The sequence below is a fragment of the Clarias gariepinus genome, chromosome 1 (genome assembly GCF_024256425.1).
Source record: "Clarias gariepinus isolate MV-2021 ecotype Netherlands chromosome 1, CGAR_prim_01v2, whole genome shotgun sequence".
NCBI lineage: Eukaryota > Metazoa > Chordata > Actinopteri > Siluriformes > Clariidae > Clarias > Clarias gariepinus.
In genome coordinates, this window is record NC_071100.1 from 44,806,772 (window position 1) to 44,824,363 (window position 17,592).

At 42.6% G+C, this 17,592-nt stretch overlaps 1 protein-coding gene across 1 annotated transcript in view; it reads right to left on the reverse strand.

The window, feature by feature from the left end:
* The window catches only part of lamc1 (laminin, gamma 1), a 63,122-nt gene that overhangs the window by 10,690 nt on the left and 34,840 nt on the right, over nt 1-17,592 (reverse strand). Inside the window, exons 2-12 of the mRNA XM_053493484.1 lie at nt 14,432-14,736; nt 11,645-11,775; nt 7,776-7,942; nt 5,477-5,665; nt 5,218-5,335; nt 4,940-5,038; nt 2,303-2,439; nt 2,021-2,143; nt 795-984; nt 418-530; nt 48-269 (exon numbers count right to left, since the gene is read on the reverse strand). Of these exons, the coding sequence (XP_053349459.1) occupies nt 48-269; nt 418-530; nt 795-984; nt 2,021-2,143; nt 2,303-2,439; nt 4,940-5,038; nt 5,218-5,335; nt 5,477-5,665; nt 7,776-7,942; nt 11,645-11,775; nt 14,432-14,736 (1,794 nt within the window). The remainder of the gene's footprint in view (nt 1-47; nt 270-417; nt 531-794; nt 985-2,020; nt 2,144-2,302; nt 2,440-4,939; nt 5,039-5,217; nt 5,336-5,476; nt 5,666-7,775; nt 7,943-11,644; nt 11,776-14,431; nt 14,737-17,592) is intronic.

Genomic DNA, 17,592 nt, shown 5'->3' on the forward strand with positions numbered 1-17,592 from the left:
ATGTAAATAAACGTAAAAGGAAGTGATGTGTTACGAATGTGAGTGACCTGTTACAGAGTCACAGGTGTCACTGTGGCCGTTGCAGTTGCACGTTTCGCAGGGGCTGAATTGACCCAGCTCAGGGCGGCTCCTCCTGTACCCCAGAGCGCACTTCCCACAGTGCTGACCCTCGTATCCCGGCGGGCACGAACACTTCTCCACCCAGCGCGCTGGCTCACCGTGTCCTCGCCGCGCAGTCACCAAAGACACGTTATCCAGATATCCGGTACCTAGACGACAAAAAGACGGTCAAATTACCTTGAAGATGCCTAAATATACTGTATAGCCCTGGCTCCCGATGGTCGATTGGAGACCTAAAGCTACACCTGGCATCCTGATTTAGGACGTCAGTAAAATGTTATAACCATGAAGACGTACTTTTCTCGCTGTAGGTTCCTCGGATCTTGATGGAAGTAAGATTGTGGAGAAGCTTTTGGAACTCTGCATGTTTCAGATCTGGTCTCCAGGAAGACTCTGGGGTGTGGTGGAGCCTGTCGAATACAAAATACTCATTTTAACTCGCATCTATTACCATTTAATCATCATCATCATTATTCTAGGAACCAATGGTGATTGTATTTGTGGGAGGAAACCGGAGTTTCCAGAGAAAACCCACCAAGCACGGTGAGAACATGCAAACACAAAATATATACACAAGAACTAACTGCTACATAAAACTCAACACTACAGCATAAGCGTTTTGTTAATAACATTAGCCCTGGCTATGACATTCTTTGTATCTAACATCTGCTTACCTGAAAACAAACGTCTGCATTTGGTCATTAGGATAAGCGTTTCCCTGCGCGATGAGGGGCACGGCAGTTCGGCGTCCTGCCCCCTCCAGCACCACGTCCTCGGCTGAAAGGCGAAGGTCGCGCCGTTCCACCCGGAAGTTGAGGGTCAGGTTCTGACCGTAGCTCAACATGTGATTGCCCAGAAATTTCTCTACAGAAACGAGCAAAGCGTTAAATGGTTAGCGCACACTGTCCTCTTTGTAACCTGGCGCGTACGACGGGCGCTTAAGTCAAATAATACTTCAGTCACACCCACATGACATGCTTTAACACTTCTATATTCTGACACTTTTATACTTTTTTTACACTGTAAATCCCGAATAATTTATGTGCCTTAGTTTAAACTGTATTTTTTTTTTTTTAAGGTAACCTCGATAAATATTGCACAATTTTCAGCCAGCATCTTTATCATTTTTATATGAATAATAAATAGGGGACAGATGCTGGAAGAAAAGCGAGCCACGCGACTCTCAGGCATCCTAATGGCAGCGGATTTCAACCTGTTAAGACTCCCAAAAAGCAGAAAAGGGTGAAATAAAAATACTTAGGCAAACACTGCTTATAGTGCTTGGGCCCTAATAATTCTTATTACTTTTATTGGAAAATTCTTTTTCCATTTAATTGTACTCTCGGTCTTATGATCATGTCATTGCGCATCATGCTGTTTTTTTTATGCAGAATTGTTTTCTATATAATCCCGTTATACTAATGTACTTATCCCAGGGATTCACTTGTGCTTGGATACCATCAAATAACAAAGTTTTCTCAGTACGCCTGAGCCATGATAGAACTGCCTGCTTCAGGAACTCCTTAAACATGTGAAAATGGCTTGAAGAGAGGCCCGGATGTGGCAATAACTCACAGCCAAACTTCAGTAATGTCCAAGTGGTGTTGGTAAATGATTGTGTGTACAGTTTACACACGCGTCTCGTCCACAATCCGGTGACATCTGGTGATATCTGTCGATTTTCAAAAATCAGGAGTTCCTTCCATGTGCTAAAAGACTTTAAGGGTAAACTGCAGTGGACACCTTTAGGAGAAATGTCACCACAGGTCCCGGTTTGATTTGAACACAAATATGGGATTGATGTTCGAGCTCTAACAACGGGCCTCATTATTACGTATGGTTGATAGTAGATGCGTTCCTAAGCCTAAGTTTCTGTATCGGAATAAACCAGCAGCTGTACCTGGAGCCACGAAGTACATGGGAAAATAATCTTCTGAAGAGAGCGAGATCTCATGAGAGCTCGAAGACCACTCCACTGGCACGCTGGAGCCGTCTCTCTGCTGCCCCTTCCAGTCTTCGTCACCTAGCAACAGCAAAAACATAAATAAATACGCGACACGTTTATAAGTGAAACACAAAGAGAACGCCCAGGAACGTGATTTCTCAAACGTGTGTATGTGCATATACACACACGCACACACACACGCATGCACACACACACAGACACACACACGAGACTCACCTCGGTCAAAGGTGGACGTGATGGTGTGAACGCTGTAGCCTTCGGCGCTCTCGCACACGGTGGAATGATGGAAGCAGAAGCACGGCGTGCATCCCTGAGGGTTCTGGGGGTCCAGGTTGAAGAAGCCGAGTTTACACCTGAGAGGTAGACCATCACAGGAGGTTAGGAAAGTGTGTCCCAGGCTGTGTGCACAGTTCCTCAGGAACTCAAACTCAGAGAACCGAACATTCAAAAGTGCGGCGGTGCCTCGGCATACGAATTTAATCCATTCCGAAGACGAGTTCTTAAGGCGAAATTTCGTAACGGAACGCGTTTTCCCATCGGGAATAATTTAAATGCATATAATCTGTTCCAGCCACCCAGAAATAAGTTAGGAGAAAATTTGCAAGGCATGGCGTTCATATACCGAGACAAACACTGAGCCTCAGATTGTCTAAGAATTTGCAAAAATTGTCTTTATTTCAACTTATGTAGTACATGCAAACTGGAGACCCAAATGTCTTCAAATAACTCAAAAGAAGTGAACTTTGCTTCACTGGTCCCTTTAAAGGCTGGTCACATGGCGCTGCTGGTACAGTAACTAATAAACAGCTTAGTGGTGCCTGGAGAAAGGTGCAGGTCTGTCCAGGTCACGCGTCACAGCTGGCCTTTATTGAACCGAACAAACTCAAATTCAAACCGTTAGACAGAAATCCAACGCTGTGTCTCTCTGTAGGTGTGTGTAAGCGGTGTGTGTGCAGTTCATGTAAAGCCAAATATAAAGACAATATTCTGCAAGTGGCCAAGACAAGTGTTCAGTCACTAAGATGGGACGCATATATTTATATATATAATAATCCGAACTAAAAGGAAGAAAAGCCCAGCTTCACTTCTTCGTTCCATTGAGTGGTGCTGTTGTGCTTCCTTATACAGAAATCTCATAAATTTGCTAAACAGTAAAGAATCCGGAACGGATGAAAAAATAATACTTTTTTTTAAGAAGGATTGGAAAAAAGAAGAAAAAAAAAGAAAACATGGTGTAGGAATTATGTTAAATTAAATAAAAAATCAGTTAAAATAAATAAATAAAACGGGTAGGAAAAATAAAATGAAGTATATTACCCAAAAAAAGGCTGCACACACCGAATGTACTGGCAAAATAATACTTAAGTCTTAGTGTGTAAGTATGTTTTTAAAGCGTACAGTACACACACATAATATCATATAATAACTGTCTACATCTCCAGTGTCTATAGCGCTTTATCCTCTGTACAGGGTCACGGGGACGCCAATCCATTACATGGAACACATACACACACGTACACACACATACACACACATACACACACACACATATACACATATACACATACACATACAAACACACATATATATATATATACACACACACACACACACACACACACACAGACAGACACACACACACACAGACCAGAGGCAGGAGTGGAACCCTCGACCCTAGAGGCGCGAGCCCACAGTGATAACCACCGTGCCATTGTGATGCCAATATACAAGTATATATTTTATACGAATAATCGAGATTATAAACGTATATCTGTATATAAATTCTAAATTTTATTTGTATCTTTTTCACTCTAAGCTTTATACATGTTGTTGCCAACTGTTGCTGTTCCTCTAGAATCCTGCAGATGGCGTGATCTAAACAATTCACACAGAACTGCATCATGTGTAATTGGAGCAAATTATTTGAAAAGTTTGTTTAGAATTGTAACAAAATAAACAAAGGGAAAAAATTGGGATATTTATAAGATATCTGTGATATTTACAAAAAAAATCACGATACACATTGAATCGGTACCGAGGTATCGCGATAACATCGAATCGGCCGGTCCCTGGTGGTTCCTGTACATATAGACAGAGAGAGAGAGAATCAGGGACGGGAATCCCTGATGATATATGCTGTATGATGAATGCTTCGGAAGGGTGTTGGTCCTGTCCCATACTGGCATGTTTACTCGTTTACAAACAAGAACTCTGTACACACTGTATATGTTGTTAACGTCAACAGGAAGCAAAGTTACTGTGATTTAAAGGCGCTTTCCTGTTAAAACTCATGCTTCTTGTGTGTGTGTGTGTGTGGATGTATGCATGTATAAATAAAGCGTGACGGTGTGTAAAGTTAGTGCTGCGGCTGGTGCAGCTCGGCGTCTGAACCCCTTACATGGCAGTGCTCAGGGCAGTTGCTCCTATCTCTGCGCTATTTTCTCCTGACTCCAACGCTGACCCTAATTCTGTCTCACACACATTCTTCCCCAATTAGCTGTCTGTCTGTCTCCCACACACACACATATGCAGGGACTTTCCAAAAAAAAAAAAAAACCTCAACCTTAAAAAAAACCTTTGAATCCCCAACAGCTGATTAGCAGAAGTTTTTCCTCGGAGACGGACTTTACCGCTGGGAATCTCTACAACACCTCCATGACAAGTTCGTTCTGGTGACACGAGCTAATTCCAGAACAATGTGAACTGGCTGGTCTTTTCCTCTGTGGCATGCGTCAGCACCGCGGCATGTCCCAGTCTGTGCTGAGAGCGAGTGTGTGTGTATGTGTGTGGGTGTGAGAGAGAGAGAGTAAGAGAGAGAGCGGGCAGTCTGAGCATGCGCCGGTGAGAGCTGACCTGTCGCAGCTGAAGCCGTCCACGTTTTCTTTGCACTGGCAGCGTCCTGTACCGACGTCGCACTCCTGTGTGCTTCCGGCCGGGTGGCACGAGCAGGGGCTGCGGGCGAGCAGGATAAAAGGAAACGTGACTAAACTTACAGCCCGAGACTAAACTCACCTGGAAATATCATCTTACAGGATGGAGGGAAAAAAGGCAATTCTTACAAATTAAACTGGAATAATAAAAATACAAATGAATCCCTGTAATTACTTCTAGCATTCCAGCTTAAACCGTACCTGCAGCCTGCCGCGGTGAGCGAGTGGTACCCGGGCTGGCAGCGGTCACACTTATCCCCCATCACACCCGGTTTGCAGCTACAACGTCCCGTGTTGTCACACTGAGTGCTCAGGGAACCTGAAGAGGGGGAACCAAACCAAAAACAATGCAAATCTGTTAGGGGAAAAAAAATCTAACACACAATCACTAATTTTCTTTCTCTCTTTCTTTCTCCCACACACACACACACACACACACACACAATGTGTCATCGCTCACCAACAGGGTTACAGCTGCAGGGCAGGCAGCGCTGGCCCGGACGCACTCTATAGTAGTTGTCCAAGCAGCGCTCGCAGTTGGGTCCGTCCGTGTTGTCGGCACAGTTGCGGCAGTGTCCTCCGTGACCCGTGGCGCGGTACAGCGCCGGGTCGAAGTAGCACTCGCCGCTCTTACCGTTGCAGTTGCACGCTGAAACACACGTTCAAAAAGACGTTAGAAATCTCCATCTTATCTCGATTGCATTTCATTTTCCACAAACAAAAATATAAAGAAAGAAAGACATACGCTGTAATGAGTCAGGTGATAAATAAAGATGAATTGAGAAGGATAAACAAGCTGGAATAAGTGTGAGTTAAGACGACACACACAATGAGTTCCAGGGTCAGTGATGACTAAGTGAACATATTCTGATGAAAAGGAGCAGCTTGGAAAGAAAGACAGTGGAACAGGAGAGGACAGACAGGGTGTGGGAGAGCTGTGCACTGGGACACTTCACACGGACGTGTGCATTAGTCACGTGTTTATAGGAACTGCATGCTTGTATGACAAGACGGTGCAAAGTTATCAAAAAAATAATAATAATAATAAATACATTTTTGACTGTCCCCTATGAGTGCAAATGATTTAGGGATTGACATTAAGGGGGTGACATTAAGGGGGTGACATTAAGGGGTTGTACAGAAGCAGGATGAATTGATTACAGGTTTCCTCTGCATCATAATCACTATTATCCCAGTTTGTCACTATAACACCAGTAACATGTCATTACTCTTAACTCCACCATCATCACTGTACCATCGCTACATTGTCATAATAAAGCAACACTACAACACCACAAGTGCCGCTATGAGGTCATGTAGTGGCATCATAACCATGTCGTAGAGGTGGTATTATTATTATTACTATAGGTTTATTTTATAAAGCGCCTTTCTAGAAACGCAAGGTCGATGTACAATGACAAAAAATTTATATAATGAAGACAGCGCTATAATCATAGGAGTGCTTTAGTGAAGACATAGCGGCATCATAACATTGTTGTATTGGTGTAGTGAAGACATAGTGGCGTCATAATGACAATGTCGTGGGTTATAGTGAAGACATAGCGGCATCATAATGAGGTCGAATGGTGAAGACAGTGGAATTATAACGACAACGTAGCTTTTAAGATAGTGAAGACAAAGTGGCATTATAATGACGTATGCATGTATAATGATGGTATCATAGTGAAGATATTGTGGCATTATAACGCCGTTGTAGCAAGGTTACAGTGAAATTATTGCAGCATTACAACGACGTTGTAGCAATATGGTGAAGACATAGCAGCATTATAACGACTGCGTAGCTGTGACATAGATAAGCATCTTTATGTCACTGGAGCGGTGTTACAGTGAAGACATTGCGGTGTTATAATAATGTCAAATCAGAGTGATAGTGGAGACATTATAAGCAGCATTATAACAACATCATAGCGGTGTTATAGTGACACTGGAGCATTATAATGACATTGTGCAGGTGTTGTAGTGAAGACACTGCGCCATTATAATGAAGCTGACGTGGTGGTATAGTAAAGACATTGCGGCATTATAACGACAGTGTAGTGGTGTTGTAGTGAAGACATTGCAGAATTATAGCGGCATCGTATCGGAGTGTTGGTGAAGACATAGCATATATAACACTTTGGTGTAGTTTTGTTACAGTGAAGACACTGCAGTATTATAATGATGTAGCAGCGTTACAGTGAAGACAAAGCGGCATTATAATGACGATGTAGCATTGTTACACTGGAGACATTGTGGCATAAAATAATGATGTAGCGGCGTTATAGTAAAGACAAAGCTGCATTATAATGACAATGTAGCATTGTTACACTGACGACATTGAGGCATTATAACGACAGTGGAGTGGTGTTGCAGTGAAGACATTGTGGCATTATAATGACAATGTAGCGTTGTTACACTGACGACATTGAGGCATTATAATGATGTTGTAGCGGCGCTATAGTGAAGTCAAAGCGGCATTATAATGACAATGTAGCATTGTTTCACTGACGACATTGAGACATTATAATGACAATGTAGCAGCCTTATAGTGAAGACATTGTGACATTAAAACGGCGGTGTAGCAGTGTTACAGTAAAGACAAAGTGACACTATAACGACATTGTTATTTTGCTTTGTGTGAATCTGAGAGACCCCTCCTCCTCCTTTCAACTGTTACAGAGAAAACTACAGGCCGAGCTCGAGTCAGAACCTGCACCATGCCGGACTGTACGGTCTATTACACTCGAGTCGACACTCACGCAGACACTCGTTGGCGTCGTCAGAGGTGGCTCTCCTCCATGGGCGGTCGTTGTAGAAGGGCTTACACACGTTGCAGTCATCACCCTCTGTGTTGTGTTTGCAGTCACACACCAGCTTGCTGTACTCGTTCTTCACACACTCGCTGGCATGACCGTTACATTTGCACCTGAAAGAGCCGAGAAAAGCAAATGGTCATAAACCTATTATATATACGCACGCACACACACACACACACACACACACACACACACAGAGACCATATTCTAAAGCACTACCATAAAGCAGACTTGCAGTGTGTGTACACATCCTGTCTGTGTTTTGGGTTTAACATAGATTCAAGGCTGTGAGACAAGAGCGGAAAGACACGGTCATGAAACGGTGAAGTGTGCAAATAGTGCACGCAGCGCAGTGTTTACGGAGCCGATCAGTATGTCACCACGCCTTTGTCGCGGCTAATCACTTTTCTTTAGAAGTCTGACCTTTGATTCAGTAACCGAGAGCAGCCGCAGCTTTTTGTCTTCTACTTCTCCCGAGCCTAGAGAGAAAGAGAGAGCTCTGTGCTAACAGGCTCGGTTTAAAGACACTCTGGGCTGTTCGAAACATACGACTAAATCAAAACACCTGCATGCTAAATACAGTACTCGAACACCGAAAACTATTTATTTGCCATTTGTATTACAAACTTCTTTAATTAAACGTTACTAGGAGCTAGTGATGGGAGGTTTGAAACGTTGTAGTGACTCGGTTCTTTGAATCTCGTTCATCAAAATGAACGGATCTTTTTTTTCTTTGACTCACTTAGTTCATTTCGTTCTTTTGTTCAGAAATAAAATAAAATGTTACATTTTCAATAAACAGACCCTCAACACATCTACATACACAAATTTTGCATGTAAAATATTACAATGCAGCCAAAGACATATTATAATAAACAGAATGAGCAGCTCACCTCACATATCTTCTGGTCCGAGTCGTTCGGTCTTTTGAATCTACTGCACGGCATAGTGTCTATGGGAGTCACGTGACAAAGGAACGACCGACTCGGACCAAAAGACTCAAAGGTAACTCTTCATTTCTGTTTCCTGTACATAACCTACGGAGGTTTCGCAATGCTTTTTTTTAAGTCTCGTTAATCGTTCATGAACGACCCATCGCTACAAGGAGCACCCAAAGACGACAACCAGAGTAGGTCCTTCTGGTATCACCCTGATTACCAAATCGACTGGTCAGCGTCCTGTGGGGGTCCAGGAGCAGTCCGTGAGTGCCGCGGTACAACGCTCCGTTTGTGCACCTGGCTGCTGCTCAAGCACGAGGCAGCAGGAACATTCTCCTGCAGACACTTTGACGAGGGGCTCCGCCAAACAAGAGAGGACTTGTGTGGCTAGTCAGCTATTGTCTCAGGTGTTTCTTGGCAGGGGATTATGGAAAAAGTGAACAGAAAAGGAACAAGGAAAAAAAAACCATGCACAGGTCATGTTTCACTGCGTGTTATGATTAAGGTCGGTGACGAATCGGGAACACGGTGGTGCAATGCAATGCCATGACCCGCACATGTTCAGTGCTTAAAATATTCTGATTTAAACCACCAGCGCATGAGACCTACATCAGAACTTAAAATGTGTACAGTACCAGGAAAAAGAAGTTTGGACACAAGTTTGGATTTATTTTCAACGTTCTAAAACAATACTGGAATCTGTTCTGGAGTAGTTCCTGCAAGAACAGTATTGTGTCAAGTGTCATTTGCAGAACCCATCAAGCACCATGATGATAAAACTGGTTCTCATGAAGACCTTCCCAGGAAAGCAAGGGGCCAGAACTTACCTCTGCTAAAGAGGAGACGTTCATATAGAGTCAGCAGCCTCAGAAATCACAAATCAACAAGCAGCACCTCGGATAAGAGGCATTATGAAGGGTTTACAGATAAGTAGCAGAAACATCTCAATATCAATTGTTCAAAGAACATTATTACATATTTGGGGCGCCTTCAGCATGGAGAAAGGAATAAAAAATAGAAAGTGTACTGAATTAGAAGGTGTGTCCAAAACGTTCGACTGCTAGTATATATATATATATATATATATATATATATATATATATATATATATATAGAGAGCGCCTGGTCCATAAATATTGGAACACGAATAGGGCTTTGTTTTCGTTGATTTGGTTTAGCCGTGACTTTTAGGTGTAAGGTCAGAGTTTTTAATTTGGGATGTACCAACGCCGACATGCTCAGTGTGCTTAGCATTGTAATTATTTTTTTAGTTCAACGTGGATGGAAACCTGACAGAAACAGACCGAAATGTTCCATCTTTGACGCGCTCATACTGTGCTCAGTGAGTGTGTGAATGGATTATATTTATATAACAAACATAACACTTACTTAATACTGGCCTGGGAAATAAACACGAAGAATTTTACTTCGTACTTTAGTCACATGTATGTATGTTATGTTACACCTACACTACCAGCTTAACGTTTGGACACACAAAGCGTGATAACCAAAATACACAATAATCTCCGTTGAACAGTTGATACTGAGGTGTATCTGCTACGAATGCTCTATAAACCCTTCATAACGCCTCTAATCCGAGGTGCTAGTTGTTAATTGGTGACTTCTGAGGTAACTTGTAACTCTAAATGAAGTTCTCCTCTGCAGCAGAGGTACGTTTTGGTCTGCCTTTAATGGGAAGGTCTTCATGAGAGACAGTTTCATCATCATGGTGCTTGATGGGTTTTGGAAATGAACTCGACACAATACTGTTCTTGCTAGAACTATTCCAGAACAGCTGAGCTTCACATCTTAAAACAACAACTGACTGTTTTTGTTGTTACGTAATTACCTCATGCCATGTGTTCTTTTATAGTTTTGAACAAAAATCCAGTATGGTTCTGGAATGTAGAAAATGAATTCAAACTATGATGATATAAAAATGTTTGCATGTTACAGTAGTCTGATTTTAGAAATTAGAAATATAACGTGTGAAACTTTTTAGTATCAAGACACGATGGAAAAATTGTCCTTTTTTCCGTTCACCCCATGTGCTGCATGTTTATTCAAACAATGAAACTAATTAGGTTAGGTAAAAAATACATTTTATAACCTATAAGAAATAGATTAAGTCATCGTAAGAGTAAAATCTTCCAAACGGTAACATCCCCGTGTGGATGATTAACTGCTAGGTTTTTGGGGTGAGATTTATCAACACCTCGGGCTATCACACGGAGACAGGATCCACCCGCCCGCTCTGATCTGCTGTAATCCCGCTCTCCTGTGCAGGAATGTCAGGAATGCGGGCTGTGTAATGGAAATCTGATCGACATTTCAAACAGATCGAGGTGAGGAGACGTGATGCAGAGCGTCGAGGGAGTTGCTTAACACACTCTCAACACCAGCCTGATTCATGCCTTGCCCTTTAAGATTTATTTTTCATTTTTCAAAAACAGTTTATTCCAGTTTCTTACTGGGTCGTAAAAAGAAAAAGAAAAAACACCTGGATGTGAGTCAGGAGTCATATCAGGAACCTGTGCTAGACGTCCGCAGGCTGGCGGCGCACTCCGCAGCGTATACGTTTCAGCTGGGAGGTTACATCATCGCTTTTAGACGTGTTCGAACTTGGACGAAAAGCGCTTGGGTTCATTTTTGTTGAATCCATTTTTTTTTTGGGGAAAGTGAGAATCCTTGCCTGGACAGTTTAATGAATTTCTGTGTCCTAAATTTATATCAGTCCAGATGACCATGTGCTTTCATGCGTTTGTGCATTCTTGGTGGCAGACACGGCAGATGCTGCATCATCATCATCGTCATCATCATCATCAGAAACAACCTGTGAAATGAACACTCCACTTTACAAAAAAAAGCTCTCACCTTCCTCCTACGGCAAAGTCGGAGATGGCGTAGTAGTACGACTTGAGGACTTTGGGGTCGTTAAACACTTCGTCTCCGAACGTGTTCAGCCTGTTCAGGGTCACTTTGATGTCTGTGGCAGTCACCCAGTCCTGCAAACACAAGTAGGCTTAAGCTAGACGCTCTCACAGACACAGGCAAAAAATGAGTCAGAAGACGGGAGAGAGAACAAAAAAAAAAATACACAAACACAAAACAGTTTTTCATGGACAAGGCCGGGCCGGAAAGATCGTCATGTGGATCGAACAAGTGGAGTTTATTCTCTGATGCGTGATTAAATATTATGTTGATCGCTGTTCTGGTTGGATTATCTATAAACGCTGGGTTTGATCACATGACTTAGTAAGTAAAAAGCCATGTTAGTTCTGTTCATATTCACGCAATGTATCTAAGCATGAGAAACGATCTGTAATGTGTAACGTCCAGCTGCTGAAGAGCAGAACAAAACCCTGGAGGCTTTCTGAAACCTCATCCACAGCACACAGCTGCGATCCAGTGCGAGTTCCTGCTCAGGCAGGACGCCAAATTCTCTCTCTCTCTCCGTCTCCCTCACACACGCAGGGTTTGAGTCATTGGCACTTAGTAGTAATCTCGAAAGCATGAGAGGTAATGCTGGTTTAGTCTGAAACTACTCAATTGCGCACAATAACATAATGGCTTACAAATAAATAGCTGAGGTTCCTTAAAACCTTAAAACGGTGCTGCGAGCCAATAAAAAGAGAGATAATGACGCATCCGAGGAAGCGTCAGACCCCCCCCTCTTTATCGCGGGTACCGGGCGTCCATCCAGCTCAGATGCTTTGGATCAGATATACGCAGCTCCCTGAGACTCACAGCCCGCGTCAAATCCACAAATCACTACACGAGGTATTCAAACCGTTTTTGACCATCCTCCAGCTTGAACACAGTGTAAGTCCGACATCACACTTATTAAGAGTCACCAGGTCCCTGGGAAGAGGGAGGATAACCCGAAAACCAGAGTGACAGGTTAAAGGTCAAGCTCCGATCCAAAGTGGATATATATGGAATGTCAAACTCTTAAAAAAAAAAAAAAAAAACCACCACAAGTCAACGTAATCGATTATGTAGATTTGCAAGTAACTGATCAATCGCAATAGTTACATTCATTTCTAACTATGGCGTCATAAAGTAAAACAAAACCATGCAGAACAAACTAACAAGATAAACAGATTAAATTAAAACAGTCTAAAAAGCTGATCATCAAAACTAAGACATCCAGCGTAGTTCAGTGATGAGACATCTGAATGGTGCAAACGTTTTAATGAAGGCCGTGAATGACGATCCGGGCCGAGGTGGCTCAGAGCACACTGCAGCTGTAACTGTGAAACGTTCAGCGAGTCAAACCCCTGATCCTTGAAAATCGATGGAAAACTTGTCGCGGACTTGTAGAAGAGACACATCTGTCTGTGGGAACTGTACACCCTTGCAGGAACCCGGCTGGGAGTTATTGCCACATCCTTCACAAACCTCACTCCTGACCTCACTCCAAGCCATTCCCTCATGTTAGGGCTCATTAAAGGAGTTCCTGGGAGGCCAGGGTTTCAGACGTGATGCAGGCAGGTTTTCTGATCATGAAAACTTCATACCTTGATGGTATTTAAGCACTAGTGGAACTCTGAATAAGTGTAGCAATAGTGTAGCAGGGGATTATATCGAAAAATAAAGGTTGTTTTTACTATTATAACTGTATTCTGTTATTCTGCGCGATCAAAAGTCCCGGGTTTGACTTGAATCATACTTTATCTTGAGTTTTGTATACAACTACAACTATAACTAAGCTGACGATTCATGATTCACATTAACAAGTATCATCCAAGTGCTACAACAACAAACACTCTACTGTTGCTGTTTCTCCTGAGAGCAAAGATCCTCACTCGCTTTGCAACGTCCATCTCATGCAATAAATTATTTATTTATTTAAGTTACTTAAGCGCATCATAAATTCTGATGGTGTCAAATTAACAACCAAACTATTTCCACGAGTCTCACGCTTTTAGTCACACATAGTTTGCAACAGCCTGCACATGTTTCGTAAGAACATCTGGCTCGCACCGGACGCACAAAACGACAAGCAGACCTACAAACGATTTCCAGCTGTGGCCACGTACTGCCAAGTGCAATGAGAAACGGGGTGGGAAAGCTGGAGGCGTCACCTAGCAACGTGCTGCAACTCCTGAGAATAATGTCCTACACACATGCATGTACAGTGGGAGCTTCTGTTATCACCAGTCTGGGGCCGGTTGCACTCCCTTCTCCGCACGCCCCGCCCTCCACAAACATGAGGCGCGTTCGCACCCAGGCGATTCGCTGACTCACAGTTCTCACCTCCGTCACCGACGTAAATAGACTGAGGGAAAGCTTGTGTTTATGTATTAAGGTCCAACAAAAGGGAGACTCACAAGTGATACCAGGGTTGCCAGGTCTATGTTTAAAACCTAATCTTTAAGTAGCATTACAAACTGCCTTGAGAAAAAACGCAACCATTGAAATCTTTCTTCTTATAAAGCCCTCACATCTACGTTCCCGGATCTGCCTAGGAACAAGAGTTTCCTGTAGGAAACCCGAAACTGAACCCGAACTGTGTGCCTGTGTGTGTGTTCGTTGCCAAAAATAACTACCTTTCATAATTACGCTTAACACTTCTAATGAAATCCCAGCCTGTCTGAGACCTAGACAAAAACAGCATGACCAAATACGATCCTAACGAGGACATCCTAGCCTGTCTACCTGAAGCACTGGGCTGTGGTCGAAGTTGTACGCGCTGGGACGTCCCTCGAGCGTAGAGAAGGCGACATTTCCTCCGGTGAGCGGCGAGATGTCGCTGAACTCGTCCGTGCAGAGCGCCTGCTGCTCGTCCTCGCCGGTGCGGATGAAACCCCGGTTCACCTTGCTGTAGGTTTTCTCGCACGAGCCGCTGTAGTACTGGTACGGGATCCACGGGCCGTCCTCGCGCGTGCGCTTGTAGATGACGAAGCTCTCCGGGCGGCTGGTGTGGAACTTCAGGCGCACGTACGTGATGTCAAAGGCCTTCCCTGTAAAATAGAAAAATAAATAAATAAATAAATAAATATCAGGTACTACATTGAAGTGCAAACATTGGAAATGTACTCATCAGGCTCGGACGATATGGACTCTTGGACCGAAGACGTTCAGTTGTAAAAATACTGTTCAAGGGAAGAAACCTGGCGCTTTAAACATCAGGTCTGCAAAATCACCATAGCGAAAGTTCCAAGCTGTTCAGAACACAGCGTTCCCCCAAAAGGAACAGACGAATCCCATTACTGTCGGCTCTCACAAGCATCCTGAGCCATCGCAGCCGCTCTCACGGACGCTCTGGGCCGATCCCGACTGCAGTTATTATTGTGTGCACCTGCACGTGAGTTTTTTTTTATGCCAAACTCTGTGGCTTTAACTTGTCGGATAATAAACAAAGACGTATTTGTGATCCATTGTGACTCTGTCCAACATTAAGCAGTTAGTGATGAATGAATAAATCAAAGCGCCGTACAAGGACCTAATGCGCTCTCATGGTAATCGCCATGACCTTTCTTTGTCCTTTGGGCTTCGGATTCGGCCGGCCGCCCCCACGTGCGTGAGAGTTAATGAGAGGAAAAAAAGTCAATCCTGATAGGTTTTCTTTTTTTGTTGTTTTTTTGTTCAGGATCTCGGTCTTAGACCTCAAATTAAACTTTTCACGATCTGTTATGCCGCGTACGTGTGGACAGATTTTGGCGTGTTTTCACAAACTTCCCACAACAAAAAAAACAAACACTTGCGATTACTAGGACTATTCAAGAGTATCGATTTTTGAGTATTAAAAAAAAATTTAAAGGAGTTAATAAACATTAAAATGCTTTATGACTTGTTTAGCTGATTGTTTCAATGTCATGTTGGGCACAAAGCCATAATCTCCTGTTTTTCTCCCCGCCAAACGTTTGCTCCACACTCCAATCCAGTAGGTGGCAGTAATGAACCAGCAGCCTTTAAACGCAACAACGTGATACAGACAAGATTTACACTGGTGGCATTTCTTTAAAAACATGTCAGTTTAAGTATATTTAATGGTTGCATGCTTAATTAAATAATTTTAAAGTTTTTAATAATTTCTGGAAAAAAAAAAAGAAACAAATAAAAGATCAATTGATCCAATGGACCGACTCAAGCAACTAAAGATCCCTTAAATCACAATCAGTTTAATCGTGCAGCTCAAGAGGTTACGGGAAAATAATCAGTCTCGCGGCAACTTAGCTGCATTTACACATACAATATTTCTTTAATCCGACGAGATAAAAAAAAATGCATTTACTCAAAATATAACTTTGACACGCACAAAGTCGTTCTGTCTGCTGTGGAACAGAAGTAGTATTGTTTTTCTCCAATTTTGAGGTTAAGCTTTTCGACATTTAACTAAATCCGCCTTCTGTGTGAGGATTGGTTACAAGAATTCATTCTCGTCTCCGATTGGTTAGATGCTTTACTGCATGTGAAATGCGAACCAAGCAGTGGCTCCTTCCTCAGTCAAAGACATAGAGGGTACACTTGACCCAGCTGAAACAATTACTACCCCCATGTGGGGCAAACGTGATAGATTTATTCCAACAAAAGCTTATACCTCACTTACATTCCGCTTTAAAAATCCATTGTGATTGGGCCGGATCGAATCAGACGGATCCTGACTGTGGTCTTTAATTGATGCATTTTTATTCCGATTATTAGTAGAATATTAGGGTTTGTGTAAATGCATATTTTTTATAGATCAATTTTTTGTAAAGCAATCAAACACTGTAACTACCAACAAGACTGTTTGTAAAAATGATTACAAACTGGCATTAACAGCAGCTGATTTGATGCTTCATTTCTGTTCACTTCTCAACAATTTAACAATTATTGCTCCCTCTTTTTACATTCTTAAATTCTTTCCCCACAGTTCTGCATGTCATCTGGAAATCAAGAAAGTGTTTTATAAAATAAAAAATGAAATATTTTGTCATATTTTTTGTTTTGACCTGAAAAAATATAGTAGACACGACAAATGGAGCTACAGTTTATGCACGGTTGTGAGTTTTTACATCTGTTACGATTGACCAGGAAAGAAAGAACAACAACGAAAAGACAGGATCTATTCATAACGCAGAGCCTTTTTGATAAAAACGGAGTCAAGTTTTAAAGAAAAAAAAAAAGTGTTTCAATGAATTAGATCTCGATCACAGAATAAGCATGGAACTGCAGTCCTAAAGTGCTGAACTTGTACAGAAATGTCTTTTCTTCTCCTCTTTTTTTCAGGTCTGACTTTAAGCAGCTTGCCGGGTCCCGGAGCGATACCGCCGAGCGTGCAGGGACGTATTCCACAAGCCCGAGCAGGCTAGGCATGTTCGAGAGGATGAGCATACATCTATACACTGCAAGCAAACACAAACCTTATGGAGGGACGTCATTTATTTTGCGCGAAGGAAAAAAAAACGAAGCAGTCTTTCAACGGGGCCGCGGGGGGCGACGGAGTTAGCGGTGTTTGCTCTGGCAAAGAATTCGCTCTCCAAACAAATCTGCGAAAGCTAGCAGGGAGAACCAGTTATTTGTTGAGCAAACAGGCTTAAACTATGTGGATATAAAAGACTGAAGGGAAAAAGCTGCGACTGAAAGGCGGAGGAGGAAGTTTGTCCAGGCTGAAGTCGACCGTTATCGGAGGCGCCTTTGACCGTATTGTGAAGGTTACCGTGACAATCACCTCGCTGACTTTCAGGCACACACGGTGACCTGTAAAGTACAAAGTTCAGCTGGAGCGAGAGAATATTTAAACAGAAGGCTTACAGAAAGCCAGCTTCATTCATAACATGGAAAAAAAAAACTTATAGGGACATAAAGACAGATCATATAACACTTTACAAATA